At 38.3% G+C, this 20662-nt stretch overlaps 2 protein-coding genes across 4 annotated transcripts; one reads left to right on the forward strand and one right to left on the reverse strand.

Annotated features, from left to right (window-relative positions):
- Nucleotides 1-735: 735 nt before the first annotated feature.
- Nucleotides 736-13088, reverse strand: pou6f1 (POU class 6 homeobox 1). 3 transcript variants are annotated; one of them, XM_026154110.2, is made up of 11 exons: nucleotides 12691-13088; nucleotides 11939-12031; nucleotides 10815-11007; nucleotides 10521-10657; nucleotides 9741-9966; nucleotides 8053-8312; nucleotides 7838-7966; nucleotides 6886-7119; nucleotides 6609-6744; nucleotides 6357-6525; nucleotides 736-3258 (listed from the first exon to the last, which is right to left on the reverse strand). In XM_026154110.2, exons 2-11 carry the CDS (start codon nucleotides 11990-11992, stop codon nucleotides 2913-2915), a joined length of 1884 nt encoding a protein of 627 aa, XP_026009895.2. In that variant the 5' UTR covers nucleotides 11993-12031; nucleotides 12691-13088; the 3' UTR covers nucleotides 736-2912. The 3 variants fall into 3 exon arrangements, with proteins under 3 accessions (XP_026009895.2, XP_026009896.2, XP_026009894.2); XM_026154111.2 differs by lacking the exon at nucleotides 12691-13088 and adding an exon at nucleotides 11345-11424 and having other exon boundaries at nucleotides 11939-12321; XM_026154109.2 differs by lacking the exons at nucleotides 11939-12031; nucleotides 12691-13088 and adding an exon at nucleotides 11345-11932.
- Nucleotides 13089-14994: 1906 nt separating this feature from the next.
- dazap2 (DAZ associated protein 2) lies at nucleotides 14995-18153 on the forward strand. The gene is made up of 4 exons (XM_026154112.2): nucleotides 14995-15164; nucleotides 16648-16766; nucleotides 16866-17114; nucleotides 17216-18153. The coding sequence occupies exons 1-4, from the start codon at nucleotides 15152-15154 to the stop codon at nucleotides 17342-17344; spliced, it is 510 nt and encodes a 169-aa protein (XP_026009897.1). The 5' UTR covers nucleotides 14995-15151; the 3' UTR covers nucleotides 17345-18153.
- Nucleotides 18154-20662: the final 2509 nt, after the last annotated feature.

A 20662-nucleotide genomic window follows, 5' to 3' on the forward strand; every position in this document is an offset into this window, starting at 1 on the left:
AGGTATTGTCTTGTTTCTGCAGCCTATTCAAGTTACACAGGTAGTCCAGCTCCTTTAGGATGACACAGCCATCTGTACCACCATAGGAAAGTTTGTTGTTTCCCATCATAGTCTGAAGAGTGTGGAGGACATAGCTGGAAATGGGCCACTTCACAAGGACAGCTCAGGGCTGAATAAGCACATCAACCCAGCAGCAGGACTGGTATCTGTTCCTTTGGGTGAGGGGGAACAGGAGGAGAACTGCCAGAGCCCTACAAAATGACCTCTAGCAGGGTACTAAGATGTATTTTTCTAAGCAAACTGTCAAAAACACACTGAGTATGGCACAGAGGCCCAATATCCTTCAGTGAGAACCTGTGCTATCAGCCTAGCACCATGCAGCTTAACTGGCATTCACTCGAGAACATCAAAACTCGCAGGTCCGCCACTGGTGCCCTGTTGTCGTTATAATTTAGAGCAAATTCACACTGACCACATGTAATACACATAATAAAGGCTGGAGACACTGTACTGAATGTCATGAACTGTGGTATCAGGATGAAATCCTCAGGCCCACTGTCAGACCTTTTGCTGGTGGAGTGGGCCCCGGGCTCCTTCGGGTACAGGACAATGCTCAGCCTTCTGTGACCAGAGTGTGTGGGCAATTCTTGGAAGATGACTGGCCCACAATGTATATTAATAAAGGCACTCTTTTTCTCCTTTTTTGAGTCATGTATATCAGCAGACAACAATCAGTAAGTAATAAAGATGGGTTTATTTATTTGACAAAAAAATTATATATATAAAAAAAAAAACACAACAGCTTCCAATTTTCTTTTTCCCTTATCCTCCAAAAACACAAAGCTTTATGTTTGTTGTTGAATCAAATTAATATAACTTTCATATTATTAATCTAATTTATCTTATTGGACAACTTATATTAATCAATATGATATATTGCCTTCCCTTTTTGATCACCAAGGAAAACAAAACCTTTGTAATATTTATTACTTTATGGTTAGGTACATGTCCACCGCAACAAAGGCCTTCATACCGTCATTCAAAAGGTAAATATTAGCTGGAACATAAAATGTATTATTCGTTTCACAAACTCATAACAGAATAATAATAGCCTTTATACTTTGCAGTATTTGACATTTTATCTGCATAAAAAGGAAGAGAATCTTAATAATAGATGTTGCTTGTCAGGTTGATGGCTGCACTGTTGCAAGTACTGCTACATTTTGCAAAGCTTCCTACTGTTCAAGCACATTAAAAAGCAAAGAGAATTCTTTCAAAATCAAAACTGAAACCTTGACGGTAGATTAACCATTCATAACCCTTCACTGTCACTAAAGTGCAAAGAATCCTTGAAACATCGGTACAGAAGGCGCCAACTGTTTTTCTTTGTTTTCTTCCAATCAGAAAGTAGCTTTATACTGCATGTGCAAAGTGTTCACAAAGCGCTTAGGCTGAATATCATAACGCACCAAACCACAAACTGCTTTCCTTCACTGAACAGTTAATTACACACTTTTTTTTTTTATTTACTTAATCAATTTGATTGACATTAGGCTTATTAAGAGTGCCCAAAAATGCTACTAATGTTTCAAACGGCATGACACCGCTTTAAATCGACTTCATAATAGACCAATTAAGCTCCCATTTTCCAAATATACTTAATCAAACTCAAGATGAAAAATGTAACAGTCAAAGCAATGAGCAAAGAGAAAGCAAAAGACACTCAGAGTAATATGAGCACCTAAAAGCCGAATGAAAAAAAGAGTAAAGAAAAAAAAGTTTAAAAATAGGTCAGACGATCGTGAATTCACATAGAAATGTTATGAGCATTTGCACAATCAGTTAGTCACAAACAAACAAAGCGTCACGAAAAAAAAGATGTTTACACTTGTGGCACCATAGATGACTGCTATAATACTAGTTTGATAACTTAACTTGTTACCCATGGACATGGAGCAGCGTCACACACTTCACACAGGTGCAAAAAAGAAAAAAGAAAAAAAAAACTTACATCCATTAAAGACAGGATGAGCACAGATTTTAAGCTCACCTTTATGATGAGCAACTAAATATATCAAAGTTATGATTGTCCCAAAACACAATCAGGAGTCTGTAACTTTTAGGGCTTATTGGACCTAATAAATCTGATGAAATTAATGTTAATATAGTCTGTAAAGTCTTATAGAAAAAGAAGCTACTTTCAGCCTCTCCTTTACTCACAGGAGGTCACCTAAGCAAGTAGCTCCACGTGTTTGATTTGGATTTTTCATGCTGGATGCCCTCCCGATGCAACCCCAAAGAGATCTGTGTGTCCTCCTTGTGAGGACTCCGGATCTTTCTCCTGTTAGGCAAAATGTGTAAACCACTACTCTGCAGAGTCCTATGTCAGTCAGTCAACATTGCATTTATGTTCGCAGAGCTGCTCATGCAGGACAAATACTTTCTGGATATAAATTAATGCAGCTAGAAATTTCACATTATCCATTCTGACCCAAGCATATTCGTATTCAAACATCAAGCCATTGTCGCAGCGTGACATACATGTAACTAAACTCAATGTGACTTAATACATAACCACTTAACATAAGTCAGAGGGATAGCCTATAAAACCACTTGTATAAAAGTTCATGAACTGTTTTAAATATAACATGTTAATATCACTGTATAAGGTAAGAGGACCATGCAGTTTGACTTAGTATGCACCACACAAAAGTAGTGTAAACAAGTAGAACACAATTATACTTCAGTTTTAGCACTCTTTCAAAAGATCTTTGTAATTTCTTAATTTTCTCAAAAAGTTGCTATTCTTTCAGTCATATTTACAACACAATTCACTTCTGTGCTGCTGAATTACATGTTCAAATTCCCAAAAGGATAAAAGATCGGTTAGAAAATCTCCCAGAATGAGGTCACTACTGAACCTGGAAAACGTTGATCTTGCTTGTGTTTTTCAGTGTCTGTCTCCGGTTGCAGAACCATACACGCACAACCTCTCGGTCATAGTTTAGCTCTCTTGCAATCTCTGTAATCTCCTGTCCTGTTGGCAGAGCATTCTTCTCAAAGTAGGAGTTGAGTACTTCTATTGCCTGAGGTGTGAAACTAGTACGCCTCTTGCGTTTTTTGGAAGGTTCCCCACCGACAAACTCCATCAGATTTTGCTGGCCTTTCTGGTTCCAGTGCTCGGCTTCAGCCAGCCACTTTTCCAACACAGGCTTTAGTTTCTGAGCGCTTTTAGGGGTGATATCCAGCTTTTCAAACCTGCAAAAGAAAAGAAGGTTCAATCTGAACTTTTTCAGAGGGATTAGGGATGCAAGAAATGGCTCAGACATTATCTGAATGTGCATGCACAAACAAACCACTAAACTGCACATGCCCAAACTAATTAGTATCTCCAAATTAGAGGCCCTAACATGCATTGCCATTATTTCTCAGTGGGATATATATGTAAGCCTGATGATATGATACAGTAACATTTCAAAGACATTTGGCTGGTTTCAAATGAAAATAAATGGAGCCATCATCATTAATTATGTATTATATCAACCCCCTGCAACCCATCTGCTGTTATTGAGAATGTTAATTTTTATCCAATACACAAATTAATTACTGTGATCATCACATCAGTAATGGGAATACGTGGTATGTTACGCAGCTCCACGGTAAACCTGGATGCATGCTTAATGAGCTGTGCATAAGTCCAATTTATGCACAAACAGACCTGTGCCGAAGCAAATGGACAGGTATAATTCAGTTACCTGTAATAATGGCTTTAAGATTTGCAGGGTGTTTGTAGGTTTGTTTTTATTCATGTCACATTGGAGCGGTTAATGTTGCTGTGTGAATGATCCCTGTCATTGATTCAGCAGTGATATAAGGTGAAATAAAGTATTTTTACAGTACTCTACAGGGGTAAAATCCAGAGGTAATATATTTGAGGACAAATTAACAAAAGACTTAAAAGCCCTGGAGACAAATTTATGTTTAGGATTGATTGATTGATTGATTGAATCTTTATTTTGAACATGTTGAAAAAGTATTAAAAAAAAAATAGAATTAAAAGAGACAAATGAACAAAGCAAACAAAAGGAAAACGAGCAACCACAACTCCAAATAACGTCCATGTTCAAAAAGGAGCAGGAAGAAGCATAAGCTTATTTAATCCCACCCCTTTTCCACTATCTAGTATCAATAGACTACAGAAATACCTCCTTGCAATTACATTATATGTTATGTGTAATTTTTTTTTTTTTTTTTTTTTTTTAAATATATACACATATATGTTTCTATCTATCCATACATACGTATATACACACATACGCACATATACACATTTTCAATAACCCCATTAACACCTCAAGGATACACAGCCTACAATTATATATATATATCCATACCAACAAACCCGTGCATGCGCACACACATGAAAATATTAGACAAGAACACCCTATCAAATCTCTACCTTTTCCCTGTACCCTGTAAAAACCATATCCTTAAACCGCTTTTTAAACTGCGCCATGCTTGGACATTGCTTCATATCTTTACTTAGTCTGTTCCACAGCTTCACTCCACACACAGAGATGCAAAAACTTTTTAATGTTGTACGGATACGAGGATGTTTTAAATTTAATTCCCCCCTCAAATTGTATCCCCGTTCCCTTTTAGAAAACATTTTTAGAATATTGTCAGGAAGCAGGTTATTTATTGCTTTATATATAATTTGTGCTGTGAGAAAATGAACCAGATCTGTGAATTTTAGAATTTTTGATTTTAAGAATAGTGGATTTGTATGATCTCTGTAACCAGTTTTATGGATTATCCTTATGGCCCTTTTTTGTAATATAAAGATTGATGATAGCGAACATTTGTAAGTATTGCCCCAAACCTCTGCACAGTAATTCAAATACGGTGCAATCAGGGAACAATAGAGAATGTGGAGTGATTTGTGGTCCAGAATGTGTTTTACTTTACTCAAGATTGAGACACTTCTTGAAATTTTGTTATGTATATGATTTATATGAGACTTCCAGTTTAATTTATCATCTATAATCACACCAAGAAACTTATGTTCAAGTACTCTTTCAATTTCCACACCATCTACATGAATCTGCACTTGTGCATTTCTAAGGGAATTCCCAAATAAGATAATTTTAGTTTTACTTAGATTTAGCGATAGTTTGTTCCTGTTAAACCATTTTTTAATTTTGCACATTTCTGAAGTAATTGTATCCAGCAGCTCCTTTAGATTCCCCCCAGAACAAAAAATATTTGTGTCATCTGCAAATAATACTAATTTTAATATATCAGATGCCTTACAAATATCATTTATATAAATAATAAATAATTTTGGACCCAGTACAGAGCCTTGTGGAACACCACAAGCAATGTCCAAGCATGATGAGGAATGGACACCCAGCTTCACAAATTGTTTCCGGTCACTTAAATAATTTTTCACCCATTGCAGTACAACCCCCCTAATCCCATACCGTTCCAGTTTATTAATTAATATGTCATGATTGATTGTGTCGAATGCTTTCTTGAGATCCAGAAATACTCCAGCTGCATACTGTTTCTGATCTATAGCATTCGTAATCTCCTCAATTATGCCGACTGCAAGCCGAAAAGCCATTACTCAAACATGGCAGAAGAAAGAGTTGTAACTGACGCTGAGAACTGAATAAATGTAATGCATAATATACTGTGTACCTCTTAGCGAAGCTGGCTATTTATTGCAGACTGCAACCAGACAAATTTACTAGGTTCTTGATAACCTTGGTTGACTATATGTACAGTAGTGTTAAATCTACCCTCATTTTTTTATATTTTGTTAGTAAAATGGAAGAGAGGTCCATAAATTAATATAAACATGTGCAAACAGACAATACGGGTGTAAAAAGAAAACCAAGAAAAATGAGTGTGAGTTGTAACGTTGTAATGTCCTGTTCTATTATATCAGAATATAATAGATATATCAGACTGCAGGACTCTCCATTAATATAATTAGTTTTCCTTATTTATATAACAATAATTATAATACCAAATTATTATTACTATTGTTTTTCTTATTTAATGACTGTTGAAAAGCGCGTTGACAGATATACTTGCAACTTTCTAAACAATAAAGTGTGAGCATATATATTAAAAGAAAACTGCTTGTATGTAGTTAGAATATCAGGACTAATTTTACTAAGCGTCTTTGCTTTTCCCTTGTAGTTACATTTTCATTTCTCTTACATAAAAGACAGATGAGTGAGCTGCATAAAATGAAGGCTGCAGATGAATTACAATCACAAGAATTACAAAAAAGTAGAAGAAAAAAAGCATCTGCGTGGAGAGCAACAAAAACAGGAGGGTAATACCTGCAAATGGCAGACTGGCTGTAAGCTGGACCTTCAGTTGCAGTGAGAGCCTGCCCTACTTGTGTCTGAGTAAGCCCCAAGGACAGCCGACGGATCTTGAAATTCTTGGCAAACTCTCGAATTTCCTCCAGATTAATGCCCTCCTCTGTGCTGACTGCCTGCTGGGGTTCTACAATTCAGAAGAATCTGGTTAAAAATATCTACTTACTTAAAACAGATCAGTGGCTGGGAAGGAGAAGCAGGTGTACATACTGCTGACAAGCTGGCCCACTTTTGCTGTGTCTCCACAGGTGATGGGAACTGAGGGGGAGAGTGTGGTGGCGGTCTTTAGTACAGTTGGCTGTGGGGCAATGACAACCGGTGACTGGGTGACAGTTGTTACTGAAGCCTGGGAGGATTTTTAATAAAAATAATTGTTAGATTCAATGTGTTATAATCCAATTTTACAAAAACAAATCCCCAATATTTAAATGTTCAACAATATTTTAATTTGTCATAACCTCAAGCAGTACTTTTTGTTATTTCCTACCTGTGTGCAAGGTTTGGTAAGTGTTGGAGGAGCTGTGGTTTTAGGCAGAACTGCTGCAGAAGTTGCGACTGCAGCAGGACCATTCCCTACAGTGGCAATGATTTGTCCCTGTGTGTTAAAAAGCAGCTGTGGGGCCACAGTCTGGACCTGGAGACCCTGGAGCGGAAGCGTGGGAGTTGCAGCTCCTCCAGCCAGAGAGGCTGGATTCACTAAAAGTGGGAGTGTCCCTATGACCTAAAAACATTGTTAAAAATGAAATCCAAACAAACATTTAAATATAAACTTCTCAGCTGATTTTCACTTAAATCCGCTTTTAGGACATTCAGTATCCTGATATGCTCGTGTTTTTGCTACTGGGGAATAAGTACATCCTATTAGAGGTTCTGTCACAGAAGCCTTGTATTTTTCAATATTAAACACTACACAAGTCCAAAAGGCTGCAATAATGGTGGGAGTGAGTAATGAAACTATTTAGAGGTCAAGCAGTTTCAGTTGAAATTGTCTGATGCTCTACTGCCTTGAAATAGCACTGTGAACTAATGTAAACTGGAGGCTGGATGCAATTTTTCCATAACAGACATGCATGAAAACAATATAATTGTCTTTGGAATGATTATAGTTCACTATGCATCATTTTAAAAGTTTTGCAAAAGTGTGAGCCACATTAAGTAAGTAAACAACACTGTCTTCCAATCCCTTATTTGTCTCATTTCTCTTTTTAATGGCGTCCAATATGTGCTCTAGTCTGCGTTTTGTCTAGCTCCTACTGCAAGGACAATGGTGTTGCTGCCAGGATTGCTTTCATTTTATTAAAGGAATTTTCCTGTTAGCTGAAACAATCAAGTAGAGAGAAGAAAGGCGGGTAATAGGATGAGAACAGGACAAGGTCATTACTCAAATCTAAGCTCACTGACATAATATTATTACAGCAGCAGTATTTTATGGCACTCACCTGGCCCTGGGCATTTGTGATGATCTGACTGGTGATTCCAGCCATGCTGGACATGGCACTGTTAATGATGGGAGTGGATGTAAGGGAACTGAGGAACTGTGGTTGCGCTCCCAAGGAAGCAGCATTGATCTAGGCACAAAGATCATAACATGTTCATTGTGTATTTGAAAGATGACAAATGAAGAATGGTATGAACAGAGGAAGAGATTTCTTACAATAGCGGGGTTAATGGAGAGTCCTGCAGTCTGAAGTGCTGCCACTGACAAGTTGGACGGAGAGATGGTGTTGGTGGCAGTGGTCGTCTGGGCTGTTCCCACCTGAGCAACAGAAATCTGTGCACCGGTTACCTGCGGTGCCTGAGGTGTCACCTGCTGCATGGCTGCTTGCACCTGCTGAATGGGTGCTGACTGAGACTGGAACACCGCCTGTGCATTGGCTTGCAGCTGAGGCTGGACTGAGTTCAGGACAGTTGCAGCTGAGAAAGATATTATGCAACATTCTAATGTTCTGCAATGAAGTTTAGATAGATAGATAGATAGATAGATAGATAGATAGATAGATAGATAGATAGATAGATAGATAGATAGATAGATAGATAGATAGATAGATAGATAGATAGATAGATAGATAGATAGATAGATAGATAGATAGATAGATAGATAGATAGATAGATAGATAGATAGATAGATAGATAGATAGATAGATTACCAACAGTATAACAAGTAAGTTTGTGGAATTTCTGCCCACCTATATTCCATGATTATGTGCAAGGGGTATAACTGCAAAGATTGACAACCACAGCAGCTAAGCACAAAGTTGTAGACAAGGTAAAGTTACAGTGTGCTGAAGCAAATAGTCAATAAAGGCAGCCAGCTCTTTGCTGACTCAGTAACTGAAGAACTCCAAACTTCCTCTGACATTAACATCAGCATAGAAACTGTGCACTTGGAGCATCCATGGCAGGTAGTGCAGTACTTTTTTACATATACAGTATGTTGTCAAGTCTACAGCTATACTAGCAGCTCTGTGTACTTAGTACAGTCCGATGTAGCAGCTAGTAATGGAAAGTCAAGCCAATGCAAAATTGCCTTTAAATCTGCAGTCTTTCTAGTGGTCAACAGAGGGCGACTGTGCTTGCAAAAATTAGTGTAGTTGCATAGGATTTTATGGGAAAACAGCCCTGTCATGATCTATGGCCTTGATTTAGACTTTCCTGATAAGTTTATCACCAGATACAAGTCTGTCTGAACACAGCAAGATTATCATTTTATAGATGACGTTCCAAAATAGAGTCAAAAAGGAGGATAGAGCAAAGTATGCTTAACTGTATCACTGACAAGTAGTTAACCAATGAGCATGCAGTTTCCACTGGTTTGCATCTTATCTGTATTTGTGATGACTACTTTAAAAAAAAAGCTAAGCTTGAGGAAAAGAAAACTTTCAGTTTGATACTTCACAATGACACTACTTGGGTTAATTGTTTAGTGTTTACCACACCAATTTATAATAGCTGATGGAAAATCTGACCTGAAACATCAATTACACATTTACAAGTATAATAGGAGGACATAGATGTTTATGCCGTTTAGACAGTTTACTTCATCAGATATATTAACTTAGTAATTTCGTTTTATTTCATTCAAAGAGGCTGAAATCACAGTATAGGTCATTACAGAGCATATTTCATTGAGCTGAAACTCAACAATTCCCTTTAAGCAAGCACTATTATTCTCATATCACAATCAAATGTACAAAAGGTCATAAGATTCAATAAAAAAAGCTGGTGAAGATAATGATGTCTGCATTTGTTGTTGAATTTTTTAATTGTAATCTTGTCAACACAAATGCAGACATATTGAAGATATAGGAGGTCAAATAAAAGCAGGCATTCACGTTGTTTTACCTTGAAAGCCAGCAAATGGCAGTTTGAGGAGACTTCCAGCTGGGTTAGCCGCTGTGAAACCAGGGAGAGTAGCTACATTGGTGGTAGGAAGAGTGAGAACAGCCAAACCGCCCTGGCCACCGATGGCACCTGGCATGCTGAGAGGAATGAGCAGCGGCTGACCCAGTGACCCCGTCTGTGCCATCATACCAGTCATCAGAGTGGCCAGACTTTCCTGGGTCAGCACCTAGTGAAAAAAATTCCATCAACATTTATGCCTGCGAGGTATTCAATGTGCTTTCAGTGGACTATTTTGTCTCCTTATTATTTTTAATGTTGTGTTTTTACACAGTGAAACTAAATAGTCATACTTCGGTTACTGTGTGTGGACTGAAAACTCCACTATTAAGCTTTTTTTTTTTAAAAAGCATGTTAGGGGTTTTACTTTTGACTGCTGAAATTGCTGAAAATGTTGTGCTAATAGCCTCAGGCTATGTGTTCAGCAACTTGGATTAAACTGCTCATCCTTTTTACTTTCACAGTGCACAATGGCATCGGTATACAACCTCACTAAATCACCTACAATGATTTTTTTTAATGTAATAATACTGACACTTGGCTCTCTGGTGCATTCGTTTTCTACAAGAATAATATGTAAAATGAGAAAAATCCAAATGGCTTTCCCACCCACTCTGAGCTCTTTCTACCGACCTTTAAAATCAGACAGCAAAACTACTTTGTTTCTCAGATGGTTAAATATGAATATGAGGTGCAGTGTGTGTGCATCTCAAAAAGTCAGACCTGTGGACAGCCTTGCACAGTGATGGGCATGGCGGCCTGGTGCTGGGGCAGAGACACGCTGATGGGAACAGCAGGGGTCAGAGTTTGGACCGTAGGAGCTGGAGGCTCCACAGACACCACCTGCTGCTCACCCAGCACTGCAGGAGCACAGCCAGAGTTGGTTATTAATTACATTTTAAGTTGTTGATTTTTTTTTTAAATCACACAGATGTTATTAGGAATTCACTACAAGTCTGGATATATGAGAAGTGAGTTCTCTGCTATCCAGCATTATCAAGGATGACAATGATTTACCTACACCACCCCCTGTGCTCTGGGGCACTGTGGGGCTCTCCTGGGTGCTGCTGGCATCAGGTTGCTCTCCAGCTTCAGCCACGCCCTCATCAGTTTTGCATTCGCTCTTCCCATCAGCTGCTGAAGAGGCTGAAGACGCATCGACTTCTACTTCTAGCACTCGAATGGTTTCATGGCCAGACATCACAATGACCTGCACAGCGATCAGGATTTTAATCTAAGAGGACTCAAATGCAAAGAAGGCCTCTGCTTTTCTTTGAGTTTGTATTAAAAATGTAATAAAATAGTTATGTGCAATTATTTTATGAAACAACAGGAGATAATTCTCATCTGACCTAGCACCAGAGGGGTGTAAAACAAAAATTCTGTAAATTCAGTATTTCTCCACCTTGTCAATTCCCTCTGGAAGAACTTAGCTGATGACTCATGGTATGCAATAATGACAGACCTAGTGGAGGGGCAGCAAGACAACCTGGGCTGGAGGACAAGGTGCAGAGAGACAATGCAGGAAGAGAGAGGAGGATGCATACCTGGTTGTCTTTGGCAGGGAATTTCAAAGTGCAGGATTTAAATGGCTGAAAAAAGACTTCTGCAGTCAGACAGTGAATGGCTAAGGAGAACAGAGAAGCCGAGCACATGTTAGGACAAAATGAACCAAACAAAAAAACAAAACAAAAAAAAGAGACATAAATGAAAAGAGCATGAGTACACATAAACAATGATAAGAGCATCAGCCAACAAGCAGTTCAAGCAATGCTTTCTTAAAGGTTGCCTTTGTGCTTCTGTGAAGAGCATTGCTTTTGTTTGCTGACTATGTATAGACACAATGTTACTAGAGAGAGAAAAACCACAATTAATTATTAAGCATGGCAATTCAAAGACTGTTTCCAACACAAGCATAGGTATTATTAGTCTATAAAACACAAAAGTGCATCGGGATCTCAGTGATCTGCTGTGTGACTGTTAATCATTCCATTATGAAGTGGCACGATGGCGCATGGAGGGTGACAGGAGCAAACAGCAGCAAACAAGTCGAAGGCAAAGTTATGTTTAGTTAAGCTCACTGCAAGAGTAGGTTGGGAAGGGGGGGGTCCACTTCTCCCTAACAAACACATGAGTGTTACCTGCTCATTGACAGTAAGTGGGGCATCTTTGGCAGGCAGATCCTGGGAGTTCATGGCTTGCTGCACCACCACAATCACTGTCTTCCTGGCATTCTGGGTTAACAAAAAAGAAGAAAAAAAAGTGATTTAAAAAATGTAGAACCATTTTAGAAATTAAAATATGTATCAAGTTTCCCGGATAAGCCCACAGTGTCTGCACTTTAATGACAAACCCAGCTTAAACAGAACCAAATGCAGAGGACAGGGTTTTTTCTTTCTTTTCAATTCATTGCTATTATAGTCATTGCACGAGTAGACTATTTGAAAGGGGCCTGTAAACAGGCCATACTGTTTTGCACTTAAGCAGCAGAAAACGTGATCAAACACGCTGGTCGTGGACGTTAAGTGGTTACCCGATCACAAAAAGACTCGAGACGGTGCGTTTCCTGCTGCAATGCCCCGTTAGATATGAGGATCTGTCAAAAACTTCAGCGGGTGTTGATGGGCTCCCCACCCCCATCCTGGCCAATAAAAGTCTCGCCGCGTCGGCCACTTTTGAGGACAAGCAGCAAGCACGGAGCACAGGCGACGGAAATCATCTCGATCCGTGCCAAGAGACCGAATATTATGTATTTCCCTCTCTTTATCATAAATATATAAATTATGCTAATTACGAACATTGCATATTAACCAAAACTCATTTCCTCTCGCCATTTCGCTGCTATGCGCGAAGCGCAAGCCAGAATACGGTCCGGTTATTATATTCAACTTACCGCGTATATGCAGCTTATTTTCTGTAATCCCCGGCTCTTAAAAAGGTCCTTGTCACAGTTTGTTTCAGTCACACATAATTAAAAATTCATCTCAGCTCCCAGACAGGCGCTGTGACTGCACACAAAAGAGGTATTTGCATTGATAAGGAGGCTTGCAATGTTAGGATCTCCTGTCTCTTAATATTTAATGACGATGCCCTTTCTGCAACAGTTCAGATAATCAAAAATCCTTGAGGTGTCTCACAGAATCCTATTTGAGCTGTAAAGTCGGACAAAATTGCTACAAAATTGGCCTTTTGCACTACGTCATGAACATAATTTATGCAAGAAAAAATCTTGCATTGAAAAATGTCTGCCTCGACTTCAGAGGTGCCATGGTTCTCTTAAAGGGGAAGTAGCGCACACAAAGACGAGCAATGGAGACGCTTTCATGAAACACTGTGCCGATACGTTTCAATTTCCCAACACCGCTGTTTGTCTGTAATATCACGATATTCGCATCGTTTTTGCGTTTATGTGAACGAGAATTAAATTATTTAATATAGCAGAAATAATTATGGAGACTTGTGGGCTCTCTTCTTAAAATGACGTAGATATGTTTTTTGTGGTTGCTTTATATGTGTTTCTCACTGGATTAAAACATTTCTGACTGATGATTGTCATAGCATATTTTTTAAATTGGAAGATAATATATAACCTTTGATCATGGTGTAGACAGTCGTGCTATTTTGAATAATCCCGTGTTAATTCTGAATGTGATACATAAGGAATGAATGTGTAGTTCTGAGATCAAAGGTCATCATTTAGTTGATGAATAAATTAGTTGACTCACACAAAACTAACCATTTTAATAATGTAAATTTTTAGGTAACCCATCAGGATAAACAAATGCCGAAAATTTATATTTTTTATCGGCTTGGTTTGCCATCCCAATGATTTTCGGGAGTTTTACTGACTGAGATTAATTGTATACATACACACATACTCAGAAGGCTAATCGGGACAGAGTGGAGACACCTGGGGAAAACAAGCTAAGGGTGCAGATAATCAAGATCACTAGACAGGGGAGGAAATAAAACTTAAAATAATACCTAAAAGACAACTAAATATAAAAGTAAAACAGGATTTAACTGATAAGAGTTAATTAGTAAGCAAGTTTTAGTAAACACTCTACACAAGACAGCTTGTGTAGAGTGTTTCATGTTTATGAGCTATTCATGTTCATAAACATGAACATGAATAATGTTCATGTTTATGAACATGAATAGCTGAAATGACCTTAACATAATTGATTTATTAATTTTTGTTGATTTGTTGATGTCTTTATCTGGACCAAATTGTATATGAGGATGCTGTATAGGACGTGCAAGAGTATATTAAGGACACACAAGAAAATAGCAATGATGGTGTTATAATATTGTATATTTCTGTTATATTTTACTGGCCCTAAAGTACATATGTCAAACCCAAGGTCCAGGGCCCTTTGCAAATTGTGCCCAGCAATAAATGTAGATTAACCTGCATAAATGTCTATGTCCATATATTTTCTTATTAGAAGGCAGTTTACATGTGGTACATGTGAACTTCCCAAAGATTAGATTTATTTTTATTATTGTTGTGATTGATTAAACGATATAAAAAGGAGGTAAATAGCATGAAATTCTGCTGATTTTTTTGAGGCCTTCATGCGGACCGAATTGTGTTTGATATTACTGTATGGGACATGCACCAGCATTATCCAGGATAATTTTATGATTGATTGTATGGCAAGAGTGACTGATGGGTTCAAGGTCAGGGTAGGATTACATCAGGGATGTATCAGGAAAAATGGTTCATGTGTTTAACTACCTTGAGTCAACTATCCAAAACAATGCAGTGCAGTGCAGAGGTGAAGAAAAGAGTGCAGGTAGGGTGGAGTGGGTGGTTTGTAAGCTGCCAAGCAGGAGGAAAAGAGGAAGACCACAGCGGAGAGTCATAGATGTAGTGAAGCAGGACATTCAGAGGGTTGGTGTAACAGAGGAGGATGGCAGGGACATGGTGAGATGGGGGCAGATAAGGTGGTGTCCAGCTCGTACATCGAGTATCCCGAAGATGAAAAAGAAAAAGAAGCAACTAGGTATGCATGACCCTTGATGTGAGCCCAACTTTATCAGTGTGGGCGTTATTAAAAGTAAATTTGACGCCCTCTGCCTTAAAACCAAGACAATCATTTTTCCTTCCAGCTGGCGGCTAACCTCTGCTCCATTTTTACCAGTAGGGGGCGCGGGCGTGCACGTAAAACCGTGCGTGCAACCGCAGATAGATAGAGAACGGGTGACGTCACCACTTCCACAACAACAAGAAGCTGAAAAACAAGGAAGTGGACGATTGTGTGAAGCCGTGACCTGAACTAAGGCCGTGAGAAGATACGCAGAGCTCCGTTTAACCTGATATTCTTCAGCTTCTGAATTATAACACGACAATGAACAACAAAGGTATTTCTCCAGACCTCGTTTAGGTAATTAGTCAGCTGTTCGCTATACGACGCTGACGTGATTAACTAGAGACGAAGAGCTGCCGTTATGGCTTTCCGAAGCGGACTTCACGTTTAGCCACGTACATAACAATAACCCGACGCTTCCTGGGTAACAGTGTGGCTCCTACTCTGAACCAAGGCGGCTATATTGTTAGTAGTGAAGCTGTTTACAGTGAAATCTTACATTTACTGTCTCTCTATATTCGTATACCATTAGTGGGCAGGTCACATGTTTTCTAGGTAGCTAATATCTCTGTAGACAGGCACATTTTAAAGGCACAGCTGACGTGACTCTTTCCTTCTCTTTTGTAGGACCCATCATATAAATATAATCGTGAGGCTCATTTTAGTAATATTTGTTTTCTTTTGTTGACAATTTACGTATTATATCCTCATATATTATTTGACTATTTTATTTAAACACATTTCTTTTGTCCCCAGTTTCGTTCGTATCTGTACATTTTAACTCTTTAGCTTTTTGATGGTTATGATTGTAGTTGACTAAAAAGATGTATCGGCCATCTGTATCGAGGAAATAATATGTAATTGTGTAATTTAAGAGGAGAACGATATCGACATCGGGGGATAGGAGGATTTCTTTTTTTTTTTTCTTTGTCCGGAAAAGTTACAAAAATAACAACAACGATAAAAGCAAAATAAATGAATAAATTCCAGTCAGACAGGTTTTTATTTTCCGTGTCTGCGTTTGTATTGGCCTAGAGTTTCACAGCAGACATACATAAAGTATTTTTAATTTGCCTATTATTGTCTTAGTTACAGTTTCGGTTTAAGAAGAGCAGTAAGTATGAAAAAAAAAATATCCACCAGTCACACTTGTTAAGTTAAAACTGGAGAAGTGCAGTTCTTACTTTTAAATATTATTTTGCATATCAGAATTAATTAATTCCCTATTGATTTACTAATTGATCACTTGTAGTGTCCCCCCCCCCCTTTTTTTTAAAATGGCGTTATTTTTTTTCTTTTCTTATAATAGTAATAATAAAACAAATTTTACTTAACATAACTTGTGTAGCCAAGAAACCCTGAATCTTATTTTTTTATATATTCATTTTTCTCCTGTGTACTGTGAGTTGTTATAATCTGCTCCCGAAGAAACAGTTTGTTGGGGGTTTGTTTTGTTTTTTGTGGTTTTCTGTGATTATGAATATGTAACTATTGGGGAAAAAAATATATTTGGGGAAATTTACATCTTACTAATAGGCTCTCAGGAGCCATCTTCAAGTTCACTGGACAATGGACATTGACCCCATAAGCAAAATTGAATGTGTTGCATTCCTCTATTGTCCACATTTAAACAAAATGACATTTTTATTACAGTAGAAAATGTATTAATACCACTAGGCACGACAGAGGAATGTTTGGTCCCTAAGAGTTTTGTTCTTTCTTAATTATTTCCTTTAATGTAAAATCTTTTATTGCAGGTTCATATCCACAGCAGGCTGTGTACCCTCAGCAGAGCACTGCACCTGTATACCCTCCTGCTATGCAAATGTCTCCTCAGGCACCTCCTTACACAGACACACCACCTGCATATTCTGAGGTAACCAATCCGTATTTAAGTCAAATGATGAGCAGAGTTAAAACTCGCACTTACATTTATAAACAAAAGAAAAATCTGTTTTGTTCTCTGTGTCTCCAGATATACCAGCCCAGATATGTGCTTCCACCTCAGGTGCCTGGTCAGGTGCCTCAGATGTCCTCTCCCTATCCTGGTGCTCAGGTGTATATGCCCATGCAGCCACATATGCCAGTTGGGCCAGTGGGCCAGAATGTCCCCATGGCTTATTATCCAATGGGAGCAGTCTACCCGCATGGTTCAACTGTGATGGTGGAGAGCGGCTATGATGCTGGTGCTCGCTTCACAGCCGGCAGCAGTGTTTCCATCCCAGTGAGTGTCCATCCCAAGAAGTCATATCCACCTTAGATGAGATGCACTTTAAAATGAGGAACTCTTTAACTGTGTTTGTGCTTGTTTCTTTCCTTTTCTAGCCCCCACCTCCTGGACACCCCCCTAATGCCGCTCAGCTGGCTGCCATGCAAGGTGCCAATGTTGTAATGACACAGCGCAAGAATAACTTCTTCCTGGGTGGATCCAGTGGAGGTTATACCATCTGGTAACAGCAGCTCCTTCATGCCTAAACCATGTCCCCATCCCAGATGATGCCCCAGTTCTTCCCCATCCCATATGCCTCCCTCTTCAGGCTGCTTGGCCATGCCACAATACTGATATCACCTAACGGAATGTAATATTTTAGAGCCCTTGTGAAAGGTACAGTACTCCACTTCTGACCTAGAGATGAAATGATAAACTCCATTGCCTGAAGAGGACAAGTGAAAATTGTAATGTTACAGAATCCATTCCATAGTTCTTCATTGGGTCTAACCTTTTTGGTCATTCCAGATCTGACCTCTTTCAGGCATCTTTATTTGTCAACAAGATCTTCTCTTCTTTGATTGAATGGTCGCAAATTACACTGAGATGTTCTTGTACTCCTGTAAAAATACTTTAATGAAATATTGAAATATCAGACCCGCATAAATATAGTTTAGCTGCTTTATGGTGAAAGTGAAACGCAGTTACAAAGTTGCAGTAAAAAAGAAGAAAAAAACATCCACTTGTCTTTTTTTGAAACTTTTAGTGTAGTTCAATTAATAGGTGTCTAGTAGTTCCATGTAAGTACCAGTATGATTATGAGAAATTACATCTCAACTATTTAAAAAAAAAAAAAAAGGAAGAAAAAAAAAAGTCAGCATCCTGGATGCTTTTAGCTAGAAATGTCTTGTCTTTTGCACAGTATCCAAAATACCACGGAAAATTTGTTGCACAGTGAACTTTCTGAGAGATTGTTCTATTTAAATCACATGTAAATTAAAGAAATTAAAGCAAAAAGAATAAAAAAAATCAAAAGATTTACTGCAATATGAAAGTGGTTTACTGTACCTTGTTGGGCAACTTGTAGATGAACATAGTCAAGTGCCAAAGAGCACTGGGGATAGCCCTAAATTTAAGCAAATTAACTTCAGTAAACTTAAAGGAAAGAAAAATTAAAGTAAATCCAAATAGAAAGATGGATGGGAAGGGGTGGTTGGTGTAACATTTTAGCTTTTTTGTCTCCTGTTTCTATTTCACAGTCGGATACCCAGAGTTTATACACTAAATGTTTTATTGTACAGATTTAAACTACTTTTCATTATTTCCTTTTCACGCAGTATATCTTAGATCATCAAGTATTTATTCTCCACAGAAAAATGTCACCTTTTGTGATAGCGTTCATTTCTAGGTAACATTTTCAGCAAAGTTACTGAGACTTATATTTCAGTGTTTCTTTACTTTTCCACATTTAAGTGACTTACGCAAGTAGTTAGGCTAATAAATTTGTTAGTATAACCAATGAGCTGGTTGTACCAAAGATCTGGTCTACAATGCACTTATGTTTGGTTATGACGTCATATTTGAAATGTCACAATTTAAAAGCAAACTTTTCCTTGGACAAGAATTTGTGACACTGTTGGCCATTGGAACCTTTGGTCTGATGTGACTGCAATTGTTAGTTAATGTGGGTAAACTGCATCTTTGAGTTGCTGCATACTTTTGCACCTTTGCTATGTACAAGTTAGATTAAAATACTTTTTATCTGAAATGCACTGCTAAGCAAAACGGAGGAGTTGCAGACAAGGGGCTTTTTTTTTTTTTTTTAAATCAGTTTTCATGCTTTTAAGAAAGCTGTGATGTTTTGGGGATTTTTATTTTATTTTTTTTGTGTGGGTGGGTTTTTGTTTTTGTTTTTTAGCACTTTTCACATTTTAAAATTCATCCAGTCTAAACAATTTTGAAACTTTTGACATGTCACATTGTTCAGTTGCCTGCACGTGTATGCAAACCTTTTGCAAAGAGGCTAAATGACTGTCGGCATAATGTTTAATTTCCAGGATTTTTAAAAAGAAAAAAATTTAATGCTGTTTAAACTCGTTTCCTTAGGGTCGTTACATCTTACATAATCTGGCAAACTGAAAGAAGACTGCTAAACATAGGCAAGTTGCCTGTATGGATACCATCAGCTAATATTTGTAGACTTGTTCATTTGTGTCAAGCGTCAATGTGTCACTGGGTATCCGACATAGCATATCAAGTTTTAACAGCTGTGGCCGCCAGAAAACAAAACCTGTTTTCTTGTCAACCAACATTTAGTGTTTTCAAGTGTTATTTAAGTCAGAAGAATCATCTGTCTGGAAACCTGCATCACTCTTCTAATAAACCTCTCCTCCGCAGCTCATACATAAAGCTGCAGCACCAGATGTGACAGTCATCTCCATGTCCATTTATTTACCCGCTCATGCTGTCATTTCATACAGCTTCATTGGAAAAGGAGGCCACAGCTATCAAAACTTAGAAACTGTACAAACGTTATCTTTTTTTCCCATCTATGCTCTGATTGTTTGTAAAGCAGCATAACAGTGGCTTTGTCCCAGCAATATGAAGTACTGTAATTTACAGCTGACCAGTAGATGCTATGCCAACCACAGCCAGCAAAAGGAGCACTCTTTGTTGAAGGATTATGGACATTTATAGTTCAGGGATTCTCTTTACAATATTTTCTAAAATAGATGTATGTACTAAAGTGATGTGATGGACTTTGGTACACATTCTATCTTTTAAGATTACTAAAGGAGATGAGTGTCACTACAGTTTGCTGAGACATGTCAAAGATGGAATACTTTGAAAAAAGAACTTAGGTGCACTTAACTTTTTTATACTAAACTTAAAATTTAAAATGTAAGTTTAGAATAAAGGTTATTTTGGAAATTTGAAACATAGCGAAGTCTTCCTTTTGTGCATCAGTCACTCCATTTTCTGAATCGAAGCAGGCTAACCAGAGTATTCCAGATGTTCTTCTCCCCGCAACATTTTTCACTTCATCTTCAGAGATCCTAACACGTTCCCAGATCAGGTGAGATGTATTTTCTCTCTAGTGTATTATGGGTCTCCTACCAGCTGGACGTACCAGGAAATCCTCCAAAGCAAGGTGCCCAGGAAGCATCCAATTAGGTGTTGCGATCAACTCGCTCCTCTAGTATAAGTTTGGATGTCTGAGCTTCTGATCTTATGTCCAGGACCAGGCACCCTGCATAGGATATTTGATTCAGCCATGTGTCCACAACCTCATTCCTTCTTTTGATACCCAGAGCTAATGGCCATAGGCTCAGCTGTCCTCACCATAATGGTATGGCGTACTACCTGCATTACTGCTGATGCTGCACTGATCCACCTGTCCATCTCATGCTCCATTTTACATTACACACTAACAAGATCCCAGAATACTTAAACTCCCAAACCAAAATGAAGCAAATCCACTGCTTTCAGTTCATTGTTCTTACACATTTATGATGCATTACAACATCAGGCCAATTATTTCTGTACTGTCCTATAAGAATGGA

The sequence above is a fragment of the Astatotilapia calliptera genome, chromosome 20 (genome assembly GCF_964374335.1).
Source record: "Astatotilapia calliptera chromosome 20, fAstCal68.1, whole genome shotgun sequence".
NCBI lineage: Eukaryota > Metazoa > Chordata > Actinopteri > Cichliformes > Cichlidae > Astatotilapia > Astatotilapia calliptera.